This window comes from Columba livia, chromosome 1, assembly GCF_036013475.1.
Source record: "Columba livia isolate bColLiv1 breed racing homer chromosome 1, bColLiv1.pat.W.v2, whole genome shotgun sequence".
Classification (NCBI taxonomy): domain Eukaryota; kingdom Metazoa; phylum Chordata; class Aves; order Columbiformes; family Columbidae; genus Columba; species Columba livia.
This window is the reverse complement of record NC_088602.1, coordinates 164,217,635-164,237,795: the sequence shown is the minus strand read 5'-3', so window position 1 is coordinate 164,237,795 and position 20,161 is coordinate 164,217,635. Positions and strand designations below refer to the sequence as shown.

Genomic DNA, 20,161 nt, shown 5'->3' with positions numbered 1-20,161 from the left:
AGAAGTTCAAGAACTCTCCACTTGTTGGTGAAAACAGTGTTCTGTTAACTTCAGTGACCTGCCTTTTTAGGTTTAGAAAATACTTGCTTTTACTTATCTGAAGTTTTCTTAAACATCTTGGAGCCGCAGTTTTAATTAAGAAATGCAGTGGAATATTAATCTTGTGTATGTGCTTTGCTAATTTTGTTGCTGCCATCTTTATCTTTTTCCAAGCTAATAGGTTATCGCAGGATATTCTGCTCTTAGACAAAATTATTTTACTTGCTGCTTACAAACTCTTTGCAGCACTTTTTGCTAGGAACTTTGTACTCCAACACAAGCTGTGAAGGTTTGAGTCAGAGCAGTTGTACTATCTTTTTAACAAAAGCCAGATTATGCAATCTGATCTGTCAGGCACATCTTGTTTTCTGTTGCTTATTTCAGTTGCTTGAAATACCTTACATGAGTTTCCATACATGTGGATTTCACACAAGTTTGTGGCAACTCAGTGTTAACAAGGTTTTCTAGATATATCTCTCTCCAAAAATTTCTGTGGAAACATGTAGTCATTCTATTCTCATTAATTTTATTTAGATTTGCAAATTTTGTGGATTTCAACCCAAGCGGTACCTGTATAGCTTCTGCAGGTTCCAATCATACAGTGAAACTGTGGGATATTCGAATGAAAAAGTTACTGCAGCATTACCAAGGTAAAAACAACATAGTTTGTATTTTCTTTAGGATGGAGTTCTTTGTAATGAAATGTGATTTATGTAGATTGTACAATTTCTTTCCTTACTGGGGGAAGTGTACAAACAGGTCATGTTGGTGTTTTGTAAAGTAATCTTTTTACAGTCTAGCAACTCTAAAACTCCAACCTGAATCCTGATTATTCCTTTGCAATGCTTCTCTTAAGTTTTAGAATAGAAATAGTTTGCAGAGTGGTCTGTGTCCTAGCACTTTGTTTGTTTTTTCCCTTAAATGAAGTAGGTTGTTGTTTGGGAAGTAAAAAAGAGTGAAGAGATAAAGGGTACATTTCCTATTAGTAGATATCTATAGTCTTTTGAATATTGTCTTCTGTAAATTAGTTCACAGAGCAGGGGTTAATTGTGTATCGTTCCACCCTTCTGGTAACTATCTCATCACTGCTTCTACTGATGGTACCCTTAAGATTTTGGACCTCTTAGAAGGAAGACTTATTTACACTCTTCATGGACACAAGGTATACACAAAAACCTTATTTAAATGAACATCTTAATAGGTTGTTCAGTATCTTTTCAATGGGAAAGTAACATTAATGCCATTGTGTCTTGCATCTTGCAACTTGCAGATTACAGGACAGCCAAATGTTGTATTTATACAACTTGTCACAAGTGATAAAGAAATGCATCGATTTTTTACCTATGACCATGCAGTTAATCTGTTAATATTGTATGCATGCTTAATGCTACATCATAGACCATGTTCTGAATTAATTAATAATTCGCTCTTTTTATTATCAAAATCAATTATTTGACATGTTAGTCTTTGTCTATTGAAAAACGGTGCTTTCTAAGGAGGAGTAAGCTTATGGAAGATAACTTTTGTTAAGAATGGTAGACAATTTCTCGCTTTCCTCTTAATGCAAAACAAGCCTTACTTTTGATAATAAGTCACTGAAACATATTGTCTTGAGTAATGTAATATATATTTGCTTTTTCATTGTAGCCTTAAAACATAAAATCTAAGGAAAATGCCACTATTTTCTTAGTATTGATTGTAATAATTGATGCAGCATCTTACAAAGGTGTGCAATGTTCTTCAATCAAGTTGTTTTGCAAAAGTTTCACTGCAGTTAAATTGTTCCCTATTTTATTAACATTGAAAAATCTATATTAGGAAATGGCACAAGTGTTGCATTTTGATTGCATTAAAATACCATGATTACAGTAATAGCACAATTTTACTGTGTGCTATTTTTTTTCCCTTTCAGGGACCCGTACTTTCAGTGGCTTTTTCAAAAGGTGGTGAGAAATTTGCCTCAGGTGGAGCAGATGCTCAGGTTTGTGATATTCTCTCTTCAAATGTCTTAATGGTTGTTAGAGTAGATGAGAGTTAATTAGCATGTTACTGTGACATACTGTATTTACAGTATGCTGACATGCATTCTGTCTAGGAGTGTGTTATATAGACTTTGTTTAGCCTAAAGTTAAATTTGAGGGGGGGGGGGAAGATAAATACATAATTTTAAAACTTTATTTTAACTACTTTCACTTGGATGTTATGATGAGAACGCCACAATACTAGCCACTTCTGTTTTACATATTGAAATAAAAGAAAGTTATTTAAATAGAAATAGTTTGTGTTGTAGTTCAGTGTCAACATTTGTGTTGCAACTAGTATTAACACCTACATGCTCCATTAGGTTTTCACTTACTTGAAGTCACTACTCTGTAATCATAAGAATTAAGCTGTACTACTGGGAACACTTTCGGGGGAAAAAAAATCTTCTATTAGCCTTGCTAGTTTACATTGGTGAAACAGCAAGGTACTGGATTTCATACAAGAGAGAGTTGTTTGAGCATTCAAACCAAAGAAGTTGTTTGACATTAAACACCAAATTATATAACTAATCTTCATCTGCTGTGATAAATTCCAAGCTTGATAGTATTTTTGTAACTATAAGGTCTTCACATTCTCCAAAAAGAAAAAAGTTTTGTAGCCCAAGGCTTAGAGTTTCACAGTCTGAAATGTTCCTTAATAGTAGTTGCCTTTTTTGTTGTCTCCTGTTATAAAAAGCTAAAAGCTCAATGTAGACACAGAAAGCTGTGCTGTAGAAATGAAGATCTTTTGAATTTACCACAAATCACATTTATATTCTGTTCTGTGGCATCAGAAATGTGTTTCAGCTTGTAACAGAGACAGTCTTGGAAAATAATAAATACTTTTCAGTTAAAAACATTCAGTATCATTGGGAAGAATACAGTCTGTTTCTGGTTTTTGCTTGATGCTTCAAGTAGCACACTTTCTAGAATGACTTGAAAGTACTCAAACAAAACAAAATTGCTTTCAATTGCAAGGCATTAGTAAGTAGCAGTGCCAAGACTTGCAGTCATTGGAAAAGTTAAAATGTTGGCAGTCTTCCAACATTAATTTTACAAGCGGAAAAAGAAAAGGACAACAACAAAACAAATGAACAAACAAAATCCGAACAAAAAACAAGAAAAACAAAACAAAAATGCAACCAAGAATGGGGAAAAGATACTTATTCTTTGAGCCATTAATCTTTTGTTTTCCATATTAAAGGTTTATTTAATGATAATTTTTCAGTTCCAAGAGGAAACTTTGATTTTTCGGTAATCCTGAACTGCTGACCTTACTTTTCATGAGTACTTTCTTTTGAGTTTTATGACAGTTGGTATATTGTACTTAACTTGTGGGGAAGTGCATATATTAAACTAGGTCACATGACAGAAGCTTCATTGGAGAAACTGATGATGGACCTATAGTATTAAGCCTGACTCAGCCTCCCAAATAAATGCCAGCATAACCTGGGAATGCCTTTCTTATTGCAAGGCTCCTTTGAATTTGGGGCCCCCTGAATGACATTCATGTTCAGTGCAGCCAGGTCATTGCATTTCTCCTCTATGCTGTAGGGCTGGTGGCACGTGGGGTCATGGAATAAGTAGGTATCATAGTGCAAAATCTTTAAGATGATTTAGTTTCTCAGCAGTTTGGTGTAGTGGTTTCATGCTGAATGCATGAGTGAGTATCCAGTTTCATCAGGAAGTGCTTTTTTAGGTAAATGTTGAATTTAAAAAGTAGTCCTAGTAGGTCTAGTAATGAAACCTGGTTTTATTTACCTTACATAAAGGCGCATTTATGTCTGAAGTTTTTCACGTTTTCTTGTGAATGTTCTGGTGGGAGAGAGCTAATTATTTTGCTGTTACTTCCACTTTTGTATTTCCAGTTTTTAAAATGTGCAGTACTAACCATGATGTGGTAACTGCCTATGTATATATCTTTATCTACAGTAAATGTAACTTTATTCTTCAGTGTACTTTTTCTGTTGTTGTATGCGCATATGTACTCCACAAACATCCTTGTTTGCCATCCTGTCCACAGCTGCCTTCTAGGTCTGCCAGGAGGATTGTGATAAAATTAAGTTGGTTTACTCTAGGGTGTGTTCATTTGAAAAGTTCTGCTGTCAGATTGGCAATGTCAAGCTGATGGACAGAGACTGGCCGTTAAATGATCATCTTCTGTCCCTCATGCAGTATCTAAAAGATACTGTCTGTCCTCAGCATGAGTTGTGATCACAGATCACTTGCTCTATACGCGTATTATTTCAAGACCAATACATTTTCAAACAACAGATAAAATCTGTTTTTTTTCCATCAAAGAAGGAGAACCAGTATATCTGCTTTTAGTTTCAAATTTCTCTCCGGTTGATGCAGAGCCAGCTGATGGCTTTGTTCAGAAACATACCAAGTATTTGAAACAAGCACTGCATACTTCTTTTGTTTCTTCTTGTTTGCTTCTTTCCTCAATCAAAAAAACCCTGAACAGGTAGTTCTGAAGTTTGTGTTCCTCACACTTCTTGGCTGTATGTGCACATGACAGATTATTTCATTTACCTGGTTCCATGGAAGACATAAGACATTTTACTCTTATTTTTAAGTCAAAGAGCAAAGTTATACCTATGCCTTTGGAAGATAGTAGCCTGTGCTGTTAGTTCAGTTCTTGCCATGTAGAACAGACAAGTCATTGTTTCTGGGGATTGCCTTGACATAAAGGGAAATACTTCCTTATGGAATAAGTATTTTTCTAGGGTTGTACATAATTGCCTTTACACTGTTTGCAGTTGAGATATTCAAGGCATACACAGGTGTTTCTGTGCTGGTTTTACTAATTTTATTACGTGTAATGATGAAGCTGCAGCAGCATGGCCTTCCACTTTAGAGCCATATAAAATGTACTTAGAACTTGAGCAGCTCAATTGATCACTACTGATGAAAGGCCCTACTTCTGTTGCCTCCTGCCTATACCCTTGTGTACACTAAGTTTTGAGCCAGGTCAAATTGCTAAACCAGTAGAAAATTAGCCTGAAAAAATGGAGAAAAGCCACATAAAAAATGTGAATAACTTTATGCTGGATGGAGGTAGTGGAACTACACAACTGAGAAGAGGCGAGAGAGAGAAAACAGGACCTCCTTCTTATAGCACAGTGAGCTGTTGTGAATCAGCTAATCTAACACCTAACTGTCCTGCAAGTGCCAGGTTCTGAGGCAGGTTTATACAGTTTGTACTGAGATCCATGTATGCCAGTTTTCACTGTTACTAATGTCTGAGTTGGTTTGGGTCTATCTTTATGGGTGCACTGTGTCTCCCAGTGTATATTTAGGGTCTTCCACTCAACAGAGTCATGAAAGATGTTAAACCTGAAATGAACTTGTAACAATGCAACTACTTAAGAATATATTAAAAATACGATTTAGTCGGCTTGAAATTCTGTGGAAAAAAAAAAAAAAAGTGATTTGTGCTGCTTATGCATAGTTTATTAATTTCTGAAAAATATTTTTTTGTCAAAAATACTTTTGCTTGGACAGGTGAGTAATTTTAAGTCAGAGCATGGTCCCCTCTTTTTTTCTTCTAATTTAGGGAGCAGCTATAAAAATCAACAGTGGACTTTTGGAAACTGCCATCTTTTTTATTTTAATTTTTCCGTTAGCACTTAAAATAACAAAAAACTCAAATAATGTAAACTTGTAGTAAACTTAATTAAATTACTTACATATATAATTTTGTCACATAAGATCAATATTGTGCATTATGATTTGGTTTCCTGGTCTATCTATAAGGCGGGATGGACAACCTTCAACTATCTTACGTCTGCATTCTACTACCTTCTGCATTTGGCCATGGTGTGACTGTTGTATATTGTGTCAAACTTGAATGTCATTGGATGAAGGTTCAGAAAATAGATTCCTGTTGCTAAAGCACTGGAACCAGGTGCTTCAGAGTTCTGTGGTACTCTGTCATTTCTCTTGTCACCTCAAACTTTTTTGTTTGACTGGCAAGCCTTTATAGGGAACAGAAATTTGCTAGTATTTGACCCCTTGGTATGGCAGAAAAATAGCTTAGTACAGTGCAGTGAGACAGAAGTTTGCTTTATTTTATGATTATTGAGACATCTACTTTTTTTTTTTTTTAGTAGATTGAACCATTCCCATTAGTCTTGAAGTACAAGATACTCTGTGGAAATGCCTGCGTTGTAGTAGACATCAAACTAAGTGATGACAGCAGGCTCATTCTGATGTTGTGATCTATTAGTATAATAGTAGACTTTGCTGAATAGTTAAGTTTTGGGCACTGAATAGGTTTCAAGTAGTTGTCGGTATGATGGCTTCTTTACAGGTATTACTATGGAAAACCAACTTTGATTCACTTGATTATAAAGAAGTTCTTAAACACCATATTAGAAGAACACATATTGATGATCCTCCTCATCTTCTTGATATTTACCCAAGGTCACCTCATCTCCATGATGAAAAACTTCAGTCAGTTGAGGTGAGTGCAGGAAGTACTCTAACATAGGAAACCAGAAGTTTTTGTAAATACTGCCTAACATTTATGGTTGAATGTGTTCTGTGTTTACTAGAGAACTTTTTGTTATGTGTAATATTTTGGAAGTGACAATTGCTTATGAATCCACATTAAGGTTACTAGGCTCGATGATGCTGTCAGATTTATCCTGGTGAATTCTTTTAATGCTCCTTGTGTAAGTCTGCACTCCACACCTGATTTAAACAAAACCTAGGCTATGTCTGGTTTCTGCTGAAGTAATATGGCAAACTTGCAGAAGATATATGAATCTTCAGTGAGCTTTAGGATGCTACTCAAAATATATCATTATAAGCTGGACAAGGTGGCATTATTACTGCAAGTAATAACTTGATTATTTGTCCCTCTTTGCAAGTCCTTTAGGTATTGTGAGAAGATCTTGATATCTAACCAAAAGTTTGGAAAACCTTTCTAGGCTTGTAGTGTATTTTGTGGCACTATAGAGCAGTAGGTCAGTGTCATCTGACTTCCTGATAATTTCATTCTGCAGCTACTTAGGTGTCAAACCTTTTACCAGCAACCCTTGGAAGTACTTGGAATTAGGGAACTGAAGTGAAATGTCAAATATTCTGTCAGTATTTGAAAAGTTCTGTTTTTGTCAGGTTGTCTGAAAGCTATGCTATAAAGTTAAACAGTACTATGCCTTAGACAAGACCATCGTTTATGCTGAAACCCCAGTGACTGTCCTTGGTAGGTCTGGCTAGCTTCTACATGGGGTTCCCCGTACTTTTATCTCTTTTTTGATGTTCTCCAGGTACCTCTAGTGTCCAAGAGCTGTATCTAATGTAAATCTAGGAACTTTTTAGTTGCTGTTATAGGTTAATAAGAGTCCCATAGAAATTCAACATTGCCTGGTTTTGTTCATATAAAATGCAGACACTGCTGCTATGGCGTTTGTTTCCTGCGCAGACTTTTAAAACGTTCAGATTTGAGGATATTAAGCTTTTTGTGTGTGTGTATGCAACTTTAGTATAAAGATGGAAAATATTTTGGTGGAGGAAGGGAGCCTTAATAGAATCCATCACTTAATATTTTCGTGTGTCTGGTTCTGTTGTCAAGTTGGATGTGAAGCTTTCTGATGCTTATTTTGGTCAGAACAAGAGCAGTACAATTGCATGTATGAGAAGCTTCATAAACAAAATTCTCTGCCAGACTATCACATCCACTGTAAGGTCAATGAATGAAAATAACTGGTAGCATCCTTCAGTATAGGTGGTCAGTGCTGGAACAAACTCAATCGCAGCATTTGTCAGCAGATTTAAACCACTCTTGCTGCATCAAGAGTTTGCTCTAAGACCCATTCAAATGGCATCCAGTTATAACGCATGCTAAATGAACACAGGAGCTTATAGCTGTAGGGTTTAGTTGCTTTCATTTCAGGTCAGCTTTTCCAGACTTCTGCTCAGATGCTTAGTGAAGGTATGAATATTCTCTAAAGCAATTTTCCAGTTGTTTTTGGTTTTTCTTCTTTGCCTACCCACTGCTCGCCCTACCCCCCCAGTCCCAGGTAATTGAGGAGCTCTGGAAAGCATTAATTAATTCAGGCTTAAGTTAAATTAAGTCTAGGAAGCACCTCATTACCAACACTATAAGGGCACATAAAGGAAATTTGGTGGTTGAATGTCAAGAAATTATTTATCAGGTAGCTTTGACAGATTTCACTTAATGTAATGTTTGCATTTCTGCATGCCTGTAACATTTGTAGTTTATAGGCTTCTGGGTTAGCTGCTCCCTAGTAGTAAAAGGTTTTTATAACTTTGATGTTTGTCATAGTAACGTTTTGGACTCCTATGGTATCTTTTCTGTCCTGACTTCAGGATTTCAAGAATAAGGTTACTGTGTTTAGTTTGCTATTAACATCACGTTATCTGTAGAATATCTTGGTCTCAAATAAACATGAGGTATATTATATTCTTTGAGGCAGAACAGTGCTTATCGTTTCAACAAAACTGATATTACTGTAATGTACTATATTTTTATATTTCCAAGGTAAATAATAATGATTAGGATCATCCCAGCTTATTTTCAGAATTAATGTAATAATATAATAGTTTAGACAGTGTTAAAGTGATCAAATGTTATTTCTCTTTTCCTTTTTTATTACCCTTCTTGTCTGTCTCAGCAACAATTATGTTGTTTTGTTGTGCTGAGGAAGAATGGACCTCGCCATCTGGATGGAGACATAATTTTTCTAGAAAAATTCCACCAGCAGTAACATGCTTTGGTAGCGCTATGGTTCAAGTTTTTCAGCGTTGCGTCTTCCTAAATATTTCCTCCTGTAACTGAAAAATACAGCATTTCTAGCTCCATGGTACTATACTGTTGTTTGGAGAAGAAATGAAAAAAAATATTTTTGTCTCTCTTCTCAGTTCAAACAAACATACTTTTTTTTTCTTAAGCATCCCAAGTTCTTTCTAGCAACAGGCAATAGAGAGAATGTTAGTACTAGGCAGTTCCATTGCAACATCACCCTCACTTTTCTGTGGCTCATCGTGTTTCTAATATACTAGGGAAAGGAGGACTTGAATTGCAGACGTGTCAGTTAGAGGGAGCTTTTGGAGGTCTGGTCTTGTTGCCAGTGGTACATCAAGTCAGCCATGGTTTTGTCTAGTTAGGGGGCCCTTGAGGACAGACAAGGCCTCCCCAGTCTCTCTAGGGGATCTGTTCCAGTACTGCATAGCATTTAAAATGACACAGTTTTTCCTAATACCTGTTCTGCACCTCAGACAAAATGCAGAACTGCTTGATTTCTGGTTAGGTTTTTTTTTTCATGAGAAACTGGAGAAGATGATTGATCTTGACTAAATTGAAGTAACAGTATTTGTAAGAGACTTGGTAACATGTGCAAGAGTCACAGCAGACAGTTCAAATATTGGATATTTAAAAGTGTAGGTGACCTTTTAAGGTTTCCTACAAGCCACTACAATGTCATCTATACACTTGAGATGTGTTATACATTGCCCTGAGTTATACTGAGCTGCTTAAATTTAGTCCCCTCTATAGCAGGAGTGAAGATGGATTGCCTTAGGACAAAATTCAAGGTGATAGAACACAGAAAGTTCAACAGATGTACAGGTAAAACTCAAGAGGGAAGTAATTCTATCCATGCTTTTCTAATTCCTAGTGTTTCATGCCTCTCCAAGTTTTTTACTGCTTTTGGAGAGTTGTTGTTCCTCTATCCCTGCTTGCCTCCATGTGACAAGGTCCCTGATATTCCAGAACTTAGTTCTGTGAAAACAGTACTCACAAAATGGAGCTGGCTTGGCTTAGAATGTATTTAGCTGGGTTCAGAGAGACAGTTATAGTGTTTTCACATATCCCCACTTGCAATCGCAGTTTTCAATGAAAAAGCTCCCACAAGGGCATTAAGAATTGCAGGTTTCACCTGGTATTTTATGTTCAGGGTAGCAGCTGAAACATGGAGCTTGAGCGCACTTTCACCTCTTCTCAGAACTTTTCCTTACTCGCTCTTTAAAGATGTACACAGAGCCAGTAATATCTAAGATACCTTCTCTTATTTTTTTTCTCTCTCCCTGCCTACTTTCTGAAGCATAATTAACTTTTACAAGAAATTCCTTATTTGTGTTTCCTCTTCTTCAGACCAGCAGTAACTTGAATGTTAACTGTTGAATTTCATGTTCTTGACTTATAAATCTTTACAACTGTTCTCCAACTGCACTGATCAATGTGATTCTTGAATATTCAAGTAAGTAGAGGTTTAAAGCTTATCACTACAGTTATTTAGAAAATTTAGAAATCTAAGTAAATTATTTGTTCTCTGAAGGCATCTATTTTTTTCCATTGACCATAGAGGTAATTTTGAGTGACCATCTCAAATAGAGATGTCTAGCAGTATGTCTGTATTTACCTGAGATAAATACCAGTAATTTCTCTGAGATAAGGTTCATTTGAGGATATCTGGAAATATTATGTTTAGTAAGTAATACCAAAACAAATGTATTCCACTTGGTGACAGTTGTATTTCTGAATTTCCCATGTTTGTACATAATTAATCTTTTATGTATTAGAGACCCCATTGAAGTGGATGGAAAATAGAAATACATTTCATTTGAAAACATAGCAGTGAGGTTTTTAACACATTAAAATGTATAGAGTTTATATCCTGAGCACGAAAAGCTACTCTTGATTTAGTTTCATCTTAAAATTTTCAGTGTAACTTTCGTTGTATTTTCTTAGATGAAGGAATCCAAACGTACACTAGGTGGCAGTAGAAATAAGAATATGTAGCTTGCTTGGCTCCAGGGCTCCAGTCTAGCAAAAAGAAGAGTATTTAATCAAATTGAAAGTTGAATTTCTTCTTGGTGTGTTTGGAGAGACTATTTCACAGCTAGCTACATCCTAGAAATACTTTGTGAGAGACATTTAAAGCTTCCTCTTCAATTTTTATAAATGTGTTTCGTAAGACATTGGTATTATATAAAAAATAAATGTTTAATAGAATTAAAGTGAATGGGGGGTTGAGATTGGATATACGTTATTAAAATCAACAGACGGATATCTGTAGTGGCATAATCATTTACTTAAAGCATATGGCTGAGAATCATGTAATTACTGGGCCTGCTGCTTTTGTTGCTCCCCTAATTCTCTGTCCTAAGCAGTGATCCTGATTCCTGCCTCTCACTTTTTTTCAAATAATATATTTTGATTTTGCTTCACTTCAGTCTTTAGAAATCTCTAATTTCTTAAATGAAAGGTTCTGTAGAAACCTTCCTTCAAATATATATTTTTTTGTGTTATGGATTAAAATGTGATTATTGTATCATCATACTGGAAGAAGATAATGAAAATACATATATATCAGTTCACCAGATAGTTAAAGGAAAGCCTTAGAGTGTTATGGAAAATCAGTAATATATGACAGTTGTCTCTACCTTGCTTTTTAGTCTTCTGGTTTTTCTTTCTTCATTTTTAAAGCTAAGTTTTTTCCAAATGTATTTGGTGAGATTGAGAGCTAGCTATATCACCTTGCCAGGAAATGCCAAGTCATTTGGAACTTTTGCACTTAGATTCATTTCACTACCTCATTAATTTTTAGTGCAATATTAAACAAAAATATTTATAAGAAGGGCTTAGCTACAAGCTTTCATGATTTTGTGTTCTCTTTTTTTTTTAGGCATTTCTGACTTGTTGCTTCATGATTTTACATATCTGTATATAGAGATATATATTTTAATATGACCTATAACAGTTCCTGCACCCCTAGTCAGTGTTTACAATACCCCTCAAATTCCCCTTATCTCTGGTAAAGATTTAAGCAGGACTATATGCAGAGGAGACTTTCATTACAGCTTCAGGATATGACATTTCACCATGAGGAGCACATTTTCTGAAATTAATCATACCATGTATTTATTTAGCAGCCCTGTATAAAGAAAAATATTTAACTAATTCTACAATATATCTCTGATTTGTATAACAAGGAGATATTATCTCAAAGAAGATGATCCAAGAGCTATTGGTAATAATACTGCAGTAACTTCTCTACATTGTTGATAGGTGATAGGCACCTGCTGTCCCTGTTCTGTCTAGTCTGGTAGGTGCAGGGAGGCATATAAGAAAGATGAGGACAGACTTTTTGAGAGGTCTGTTACAATAGGACAAGGGGTAATGGTTTTAAACTAGAAGAGGGGAGATTCAGGCTAGACATGAGGAAGAATTTTTTTATATTGAGGGTGATGAAACACTGGCACAGGTTGCCCAGAGAGGTGGTAGATGCTCTATCCCTGCAGACATTCCAGGCCGGGCTGGATGGGGCTGTAGGCAACCTGATCTAGTTGAAGATGTCCCTGCTTATTGCAAGGGGGGGTGGACTAGATGACCTTTGAAGGTCCCTTCCAACCCAAACTATTCTGATTGTCCTCTCCTTTTCAGGACACAAACGATGCATGTCAGGAAAAGATTTCAGGTTCAGCTGCCGATAGTATGCTGCAAACATGCCAGCCATTGAAGTGTAAGGTTCTTTGAATCCTGGTATCATGAAGCTGGGTGGTTGGAACATGAATGCTGTAGTTACACACAAGTGCATGCTAGAAGCTTGTGTTTTGGAGAAGTTTGAAGATCTGTGGAATAGTTTTTAAGCCTATTTTAGCTGAAGTGGGAACAATTTTTTTTTTGTGAACTAGAGGCAAGCTAGAGCAGACAATATGGGTGCTGCAAGCACATGATAGCTACAGCTTGCCATAATTTTTTTGTTTGTAGCTACAGAAAACATTTAACTTAGTCCAGTACTAAAACTTCACTAGCAGTGGTAGCTTGGTAATCCATATAACTCTAGCTTTACCCTATTTCCACTCTGTGCTACGGTACCAGTGTTGATTTGACTGCCTGAGGTTGTTCACTGCTTTAAGTACTACATTTTAATATAGTACAGACTATAATTTAAGTGTAGGAGGCACTGTAACTTAGCAGGAACATATGCAAAAACTTCATAAAGCACCTGCAGGTGGCAGTTAGAGTTGGGAAGTTTGAATACTTTCTACTGTTCATCAATATTGGTCACAGTTAATTACATGGTTTCAGCTTTGGGGAGGTTTTGAGTTAGCTGTCCTACTAGTTTGAAATGAATGTACTATTTGTAACTTCATTTTTATTGACTTGCCATAAAACTGAACTTCTTAATACTTGTACCTCTTGTGGTTGGAATCCCTGAGTTAGTTTTGGGTGATGGATGTTTATGAAGTATAAATTATATCTCTGTAATAAATGTGTATCTGGATTATTTTTCAGAATTATGATTGCATTTTACATGGTTGGGGGTAATGTTCTATCTTTATTTTTACAAATTTTAAAGCCTGTTTCCAATCCTTATTGAAGAGTGATGCCTTAATGTATCAAACGATCTTTTTATTTCAGTCTTATTTCTCTTTCTCCATTGGTGCTGAAATAATAATTATTATAATTAATTTTCAACAGGTCAACCCTACCTTTGATGTGACTAATACACAAACACTTGACCCACCTGTCATCGAGATTAGTTCCTCTTCATCTTTCAGTACTCCAGTAAGTTGCCTTCTGAGAGGGATGGGTGGCGGCAGGAAGACAGGATATAGCTTAAACTAACATGTTATTGGAAATGTGCTCTTTTCTGTCTCTATGAATAAAATATATATTTTTTTTAACAGTTGACAACTGGACAGAGCTCGATATCCTGACTTTCAATTTAAGCTTTCTTTTGCAGTTCCCAAGGCTAACCAGAAGATGGTGTAATAGCAAAGGTTTCAGTAATTTAACCTATATACCTAAGCAGACATTCTAATTATAAGCCCATGTTAATTATTGATATAGCTAAATATTATTGTTAAAAATTTGTGGCTTATTCTCAAACACTTTTGGTAACTCTGTCTTGATCTGCAAATAATGGGAAACTTAAAGAATAGTTGCCTTGTTGATAAAAATCCAAAAGCGATGTTTTACTTTTTCTCCTTTTAAGGCATCTAATAGCTCTCTAGGAGGAGGAAAAAAAAAAAGTAACACATTTTAAGACAGAATCATATGATTAGATGCTTCTAGTGTTAGCTTTTCATATGACATTGGTATGGCATGTGGGAGGAAAGGAAGGCAGTGTTTTAGCGGTAGTTTCGTAGGAGGAGAAATATGCTCTCCTGGTATGAAATCTAAAAGATGTACTGTTCTTGAATTAGGTTAAAATGAGAATTTCTCTTTTAGCTCTGAATCTGTTCCTGTGAAGGCACAAATTGTATCTTGGGCAATTTTAGTTACCAGAACAAGAGTTTGTGTGGCTGAAGGGTTAATACATATAAATAGGCAGCAGGTATGGTTTTTACTGTTCTATTTTGTCATGAATGCTTTATAAAAAGGTATGTTGTGAAGGTATTTTATAAAATTCTTTGAGATCATTTAGTGCAGATCATGGTACAGTGGTCCATGTCTAAGAGAAACTTTTGCTTCAAGGCAAATAATCATCTAATAACTTATATTTAAGATATAAGAATTTATTATCTTTTAAGGTTTAGCAGTTGTGTTTTCAACATGAAAATATAGTTCTTTAAGTTAATTTCTGTCAAAAGTAATTTGCAGGCTTACAGGAATCTCTTTAGTAGGCTTGACAGTTTATTATGGTAGGTATAATGTATTGGCTACATACCACTAAAATCTTCTGTGTTCATTACTTTCTCAATACTGATCACAGAATTCAAATTTATTATTACACTGTAATTCTTTGCTACATAGCTATAAATCTGCCAATAATTTTAATTATATTTTTTTTTTAATATGAAAGAAGTTTATAAAACTTTATGCCTAGAACTCATAGTAGGAATAAGTTGGCCCACTAGAGACATTGTCCTGGCTGGCTGGCTTTTCACAGTCATTTCATTACAAAAATTTCACTTCAAGATTCGTGCTTTTTGACTGTGTCAGTAATCACCACATTTTCTTTCTGTTATCTTGATCTTCTGTTCACCATTGATTCTCACCTTTTGGTATCTCAGCATTCACTATCTGCATCTTTTTTTCACCTAGTAACTTTTTCTGTATCCTCATTACTTGGACTACAGCCTTAAAGACAACTTGCCTGTCCAACGCACCACTATTGACACAAATCCAGAAACCATTTCCATGTGTTCTCTACCACTAGCATCCTTCCTTCCCCATAGTAAGTAATGCTTTCCCTAACTTAGCCAACCTGTCTGATGCCCTCTACTTTCTAATGTTAGCTCATCTTTTAGTGTCATCATCCTGTCTAGTGTCTGTCTGCTCCACTAGCAGCTTCTGTTGTTTGAGAAATTAGGACTTGTTTCTTAATCAGACTGGTCATCTAGCCTCTTTGTGTCATGTTTCCAAAGGTTCTGCATCTCCGTGACTTTAACCTTTCCATCTGAAGCTGCCTTGATTTTCCTAATGTATAGAGGCCTTTTCTATTGAGGCTTCATATGTTCTTCATAAGAATTAAAGGGAGAAAGATGCTGGATTTCTTCCCACTCCACATTCACTGTTGGATTTCCTCTTGATTCTACCTCCCCCCAGGTTCTCTTATTCTAACAGTTATCAAAGACAATATCACTGTACTATTTTTTCTTTTTCTTTCCCTGCAAACTTGTCAGGACCCATCTTAAAGCTGCTTATGGCTTTTTGGTCCTACTTCTACTGGAAGAATGCTATTCAAATGACTACAAATCTTTCATCAGATTGCCAGTTTAATTTACAAATGTCCTGTCTATACCTATTTCTTCTTTTTGAAGTGTCTTTCTCTAGCTTAAACAGTTCTGCCCTTCTGATATGTGTGGAGAGAAAAATGCACTCTGCGTTTACATATCTTTTAGGTTTCTTGTTCAGCGTCTTTATCTGTCATGCATGTAACACAACAAGGCCCTAAGGGTTATTTACAAATCACTTTGTCAAGTCCCTGGGCCTCTGGAAGTAGCTAATCAACATATGTGCTTTGATTTTTTTTTTTTCCACTGAAGAAGAGTGGCACAGCCTGTCTTGGATCACCATCTCAAGTGTTTAAAGACTGGTGTAAGTAACGACTTTGAAGCCTTTGTAGGATCAGTGATGAGTTCCCTGAAGCGCCACCCCCCCCACCCCTGGAAGATCTTCAGGGAGATTGGAAGTCTATACAAAACCTCATAATGTTTTGTTGAAAGGCTATCAAAATTCCTAATGATAAGCGGGAGAACTCCCATAGATCTTAAGCTACTCCAGAAAGTAGGAGAAAGATTCTCTCTGAGAATCTTTTCTTCAGCTATTGGAACATAATATGCTTTGTGGCAGTGCAAAAAGGTATTCCTTTTCTTCTGTAAAGCGTTGTTAATAAAAATGATAGAGCAGTATAGGTAGGGAGAGATGTCTGGAGTAATTTCATCTAATCTTCCCTGTAAAGCAAGGCCCACTTGGATCAGCTCCACTTCATTTGTTAATATGTGTAAGGGTGCAGATTCTACCACCTTTCTGGGCAGCTTGCTCTGGTGTTTAACTGGTGAATTTTTCTTTTTATATAAAATATAGCTAGAATTTCCTATGTTCTACCATGTGTGTTGCCTCTAGTCCTATCACAGTGGTCCCCTAATAAGTGTCTGGCTCTATCTTCTCTCTGTCCACTCACTAGATACTTGAGATGACAGCAAGATCTCCCTGTATCCTTCCATTTTAAGGCTGAACAAATCTGTTTCTCTGCCTCTTCTAGTATATCATGTGTTCTAGCCCCCTCACCATCTTGCTCACCCTCTGCTGGACTTGCTCCAGGATGTCAATGTCTCTCTTGTATTGAGGAGCCTGGAACAGGACACAAAACTCCAGATAATTAAGGTTCAGCGATGTATCACTTTGTATCTATTCTTGACAACAGTCTGCCTGGAGGAGGTTTGAAAAAGAAATGTTTGAAAATTTAACACTGTTGATTCTTTATTGGGAATTCAAAATATATTTTTAGATATTTTCTTAGCAATTCATTTTTATTTTGAGCTGTATCTATATGAGGAAATACTGGTATTTTCTTTTCCTTCCACTCCTCCTCTTCTTTTCAAGGAATTTTAATTTGTTGCTTCATCAAAGCCAACAATCCATAACTTCCACACTTAATAAAAGTAATTAAATTTTTAAAACCTACATAAGTAGGCATTTTTTCTTGCTTCAAAGACTAAGCCAAGATATGGAGATATGGAAGTTCTCATAGGGATTTTGCTAGAAAACACTTAGCATGTTTAGAATTCAGAGAGTTTAATAATTTATCTTTTCAGCGTGTGTTCTGTCTTAAAGCTGTAAAGCCAGTTCTTTTTGAACATAGAGAAAAACCTGGTTTCATCAAAGATTCACACTGATGCAACTTCCGTTGTAAACTTAGTGAAGGGAATATGATCATTGTGTCAGTGGAAAAACTTCAGTGTAATCTTCAGTATGGAGCTGCTTTCTTTTGAACTATAATTACAAAAACTTTAAGAATTCCTGTCTGTGTATTATTACTGTCAGAAAAATAGCTTTGAATTTGATGATTCATTTATTCAGTTCTCCTGTGTGTTACTGAAACCAGTATGAACACAAGCTATATATGCTTAACTAACTGGTATTTGTGTAATGCCCTGACTTCTACAATGGTAAGAGCCTTCATATGTTGCAGTTATTAAAAGTGAGGCGTGTTCTAGCCTTTTACACTCTGGAAATGTTCACTGAATTGGGGTCAGGGTTTGGGGGTGGAGTGGCTGTTTCTCCTTTCTATCTCATTGAAGACCCCAAATACATTACTGTCTCTCTCCCACCCCTTCTCAGAGCATCAAGCTGCTTAATGTTGCCTTTGTTTTTTGGGCTCTTGAAAAGGAGAAACTGGAAATCTTGTTTTCCTTTGGGACTATTTCCTCTTGTTTCATCCTCTGATTTTACTTACAGTTTTTAGGGAGGTTGAGTTTTTTAAGTCTGTAAGGCAATACATCAGTAATCTCTGGTCCCTGATAAGATGTTGGGAACAAGAGAAAGTTGATGATGTCTTGGTAGTTTTTACTGATAGCAGCAGGAAATCGCTGTACAGGCTCTCTAATGTTCCATCCCATGACCTTGCTCATGTAAACAGGATTTGGAAGAAGCAAAGCAATGTACTGTAATCTGGAAGTCAGAATGTCTGCACTGGCTGGGAGATGTTTGCTGTTCTTTTCCAGTGCTAGTTAACAGTGAAAACAAGACAAGTTTATTGTTCATTTACAGTACGATTTCTACGAAGTTAAGACTAAGTTAATTATTGGAAAGGGAAAGATAAGAATTGATCCTCTTTGAGGCAAAAGAAACATCCTATGTTTTAAAATAAAGTGACCAAATAAATTCCACCCCCCACACTTGTAAAAAGTGAAAGCAAATAAAAGTACGTGCAACTTCTATCCCTCTGAGTAAGTCAGCGTATAAACTGCATTTGTAGTAGGTGTTGTGATGCAAAAAATTTAAGTATCTGTACTCTCAATTTATCCTATACATGTTGCTTCTGCACTATGTATGTCAGGGTTTAGATGTCTTTGACTTTTTTTTTTCTGCCTTTATTTTGAGTATAACAAAAAAAAATCCCCAACCCAGAAAACAACCGATATATTTTGCAAAGACAGCAATTATGAATCCAGAATTTGCATCTAGTTATTCCATCTGTGTACATCTGAAGGCTTAAACAACTGTTCTTCGTCACAGGAATTTCATTTGAAAAGACCTTGGAATAATGTCTCTTCCTTGCATGGCTTAGCACAACTCCAGATTGCTGTAGAAGAAGATGACAAAAGAAATTTTATCTTAAAAGCTAAAAACACTGCATATTTTCCTTAACATACAACTTCAAATTTATTCTGATTTGCATCTTTTCGTCTCCAGTCTTACATGGAAATAAATATCAACTATCTTCAGTGAGGTTAAGGGGAGGGGAAAGGGAAGAAAGGAAAGAAGAGGAATTTTATACATAGATCATTTGCTCTGGGGCCCAAGTCCAGTTCAGAAGTGAACAGCCAGTAGAGCAAAACTTATATGGCACCTCACTGTGCACAGTAGTTGCCCTTGTTTTTTGTTATAGTTCAGCCAAAAGCACAACAGTTTTCTGTGGTTCGTGGATATCAGACTTCCTTGAGGCCTCAGACATTCAGCCCTTCACTTTAAACTCTGATCATTGCGTGATATTAATACATTTTTCTCCACTGAAGGAACGTTCTCGTGCTATCCCTTTGAAAGGAAGACTGGAATCATTGTCCTCTAAGAAAAAGATAAAATTGTCCTGTTTGTGTTTCTTGTCCAAAACTCAGTTGCCAATTAAACTGAATTCTGCATTTAGGAGTGGTCCCACCAGTAGAAGGGCTTTGATAAAAATTGACAGTTCCCAGCCTTTCCCATTTCCTTACCTTCCTTGCTCCCAGAGACAGAAATAAGAAAGGCCACTCCCTGAGTAGCTGTAGATTTTTTTTTCATGTGCTGCTATTCTTCTGATAACCAGCAAATGCATATTTGAATAAACTGCCAACTCTGTGATCTGAACTCCAAACGAAATAGGGAATAGTCTTCCTCCAAAGTTTTGGCATAAAACTGTTTACACCTTTTCTGTCGATGAGCATAGCAAGAGCTCTCAAACAGGCTCTGAATCTCTTATGCTAGATCTTATAAAAACATAGAATAAATTCTATTAATATAAATAGAGGAGCTCAAAGTGTTCAGTGTGGTAAAATAAAAATTTGTAAACTCCACTCTAGTGTCTTTGCAAATTAATCTTTCTCTGTCCAATCTTGTTTTTAGACAAGCAATTTTTAGTGTCATCTTGGCTTACAGGACACTCCAGACAGACCTTTCTACTCTTTACATGCTACGCAGGTACAGTGTGTGGGACTGGGGGAAGAGGATGAGCTGCCTTCTCCCCACAGCTCTGCAGCTAAACAGGTTCAGCTGCTCTTAGGGAAGGAAAGTCTCCCATTCCTCCCAAAGGCTGCACCTCATCCACCTGGAACAACCATGAGGCCGCAGAGATGGACTGTTCTGATGCCCAGCTTGGGGCCTTCCGAAAGTGTGGTGTGTACAAACAAAGCAGCTCATCTTCTGTCGCAAGTGCCAAAAGGGGATTGAAGCATTTGGCACATTGAACAGTGAATTTCTA

At 36.3% G+C, this 20,161-nt stretch overlaps 1 protein-coding gene across 8 annotated transcripts in view; it reads left to right on the top strand.

Annotated features, from left to right (window-relative positions):
• The window catches only part of POC1B (POC1 centriolar protein B), a 55,382-nt gene that overhangs the window by 12,188 nt on the left and 23,033 nt on the right, over positions 1-20,161 (top strand). For 4 of the 8 annotated variants that reach the window (XM_065042373.1, XM_065042366.1, XM_005508309.4 and 1 more), the window contains 5 exons: positions 574-689; positions 1,068-1,201; positions 1,952-2,020; positions 6,376-6,528; positions 13,516-13,602. In XM_065042373.1, coding sequence (XP_064898445.1) covers positions 574-689; positions 1,068-1,201; positions 1,952-2,020; positions 6,376-6,528; positions 13,516-13,602 — 559 coding nt within the window. Of the gene's footprint in view, positions 1-573; positions 690-1,067; positions 1,202-1,951; positions 2,021-6,375; positions 6,529-12,474; positions 12,554-13,515; positions 13,603-20,161 lie in introns of all 8 variants that reach the window. The other 4 variants (XM_065042386.1, XM_065042377.1, XR_010468266.1 and 1 more) reach the window with 3 other exon arrangements.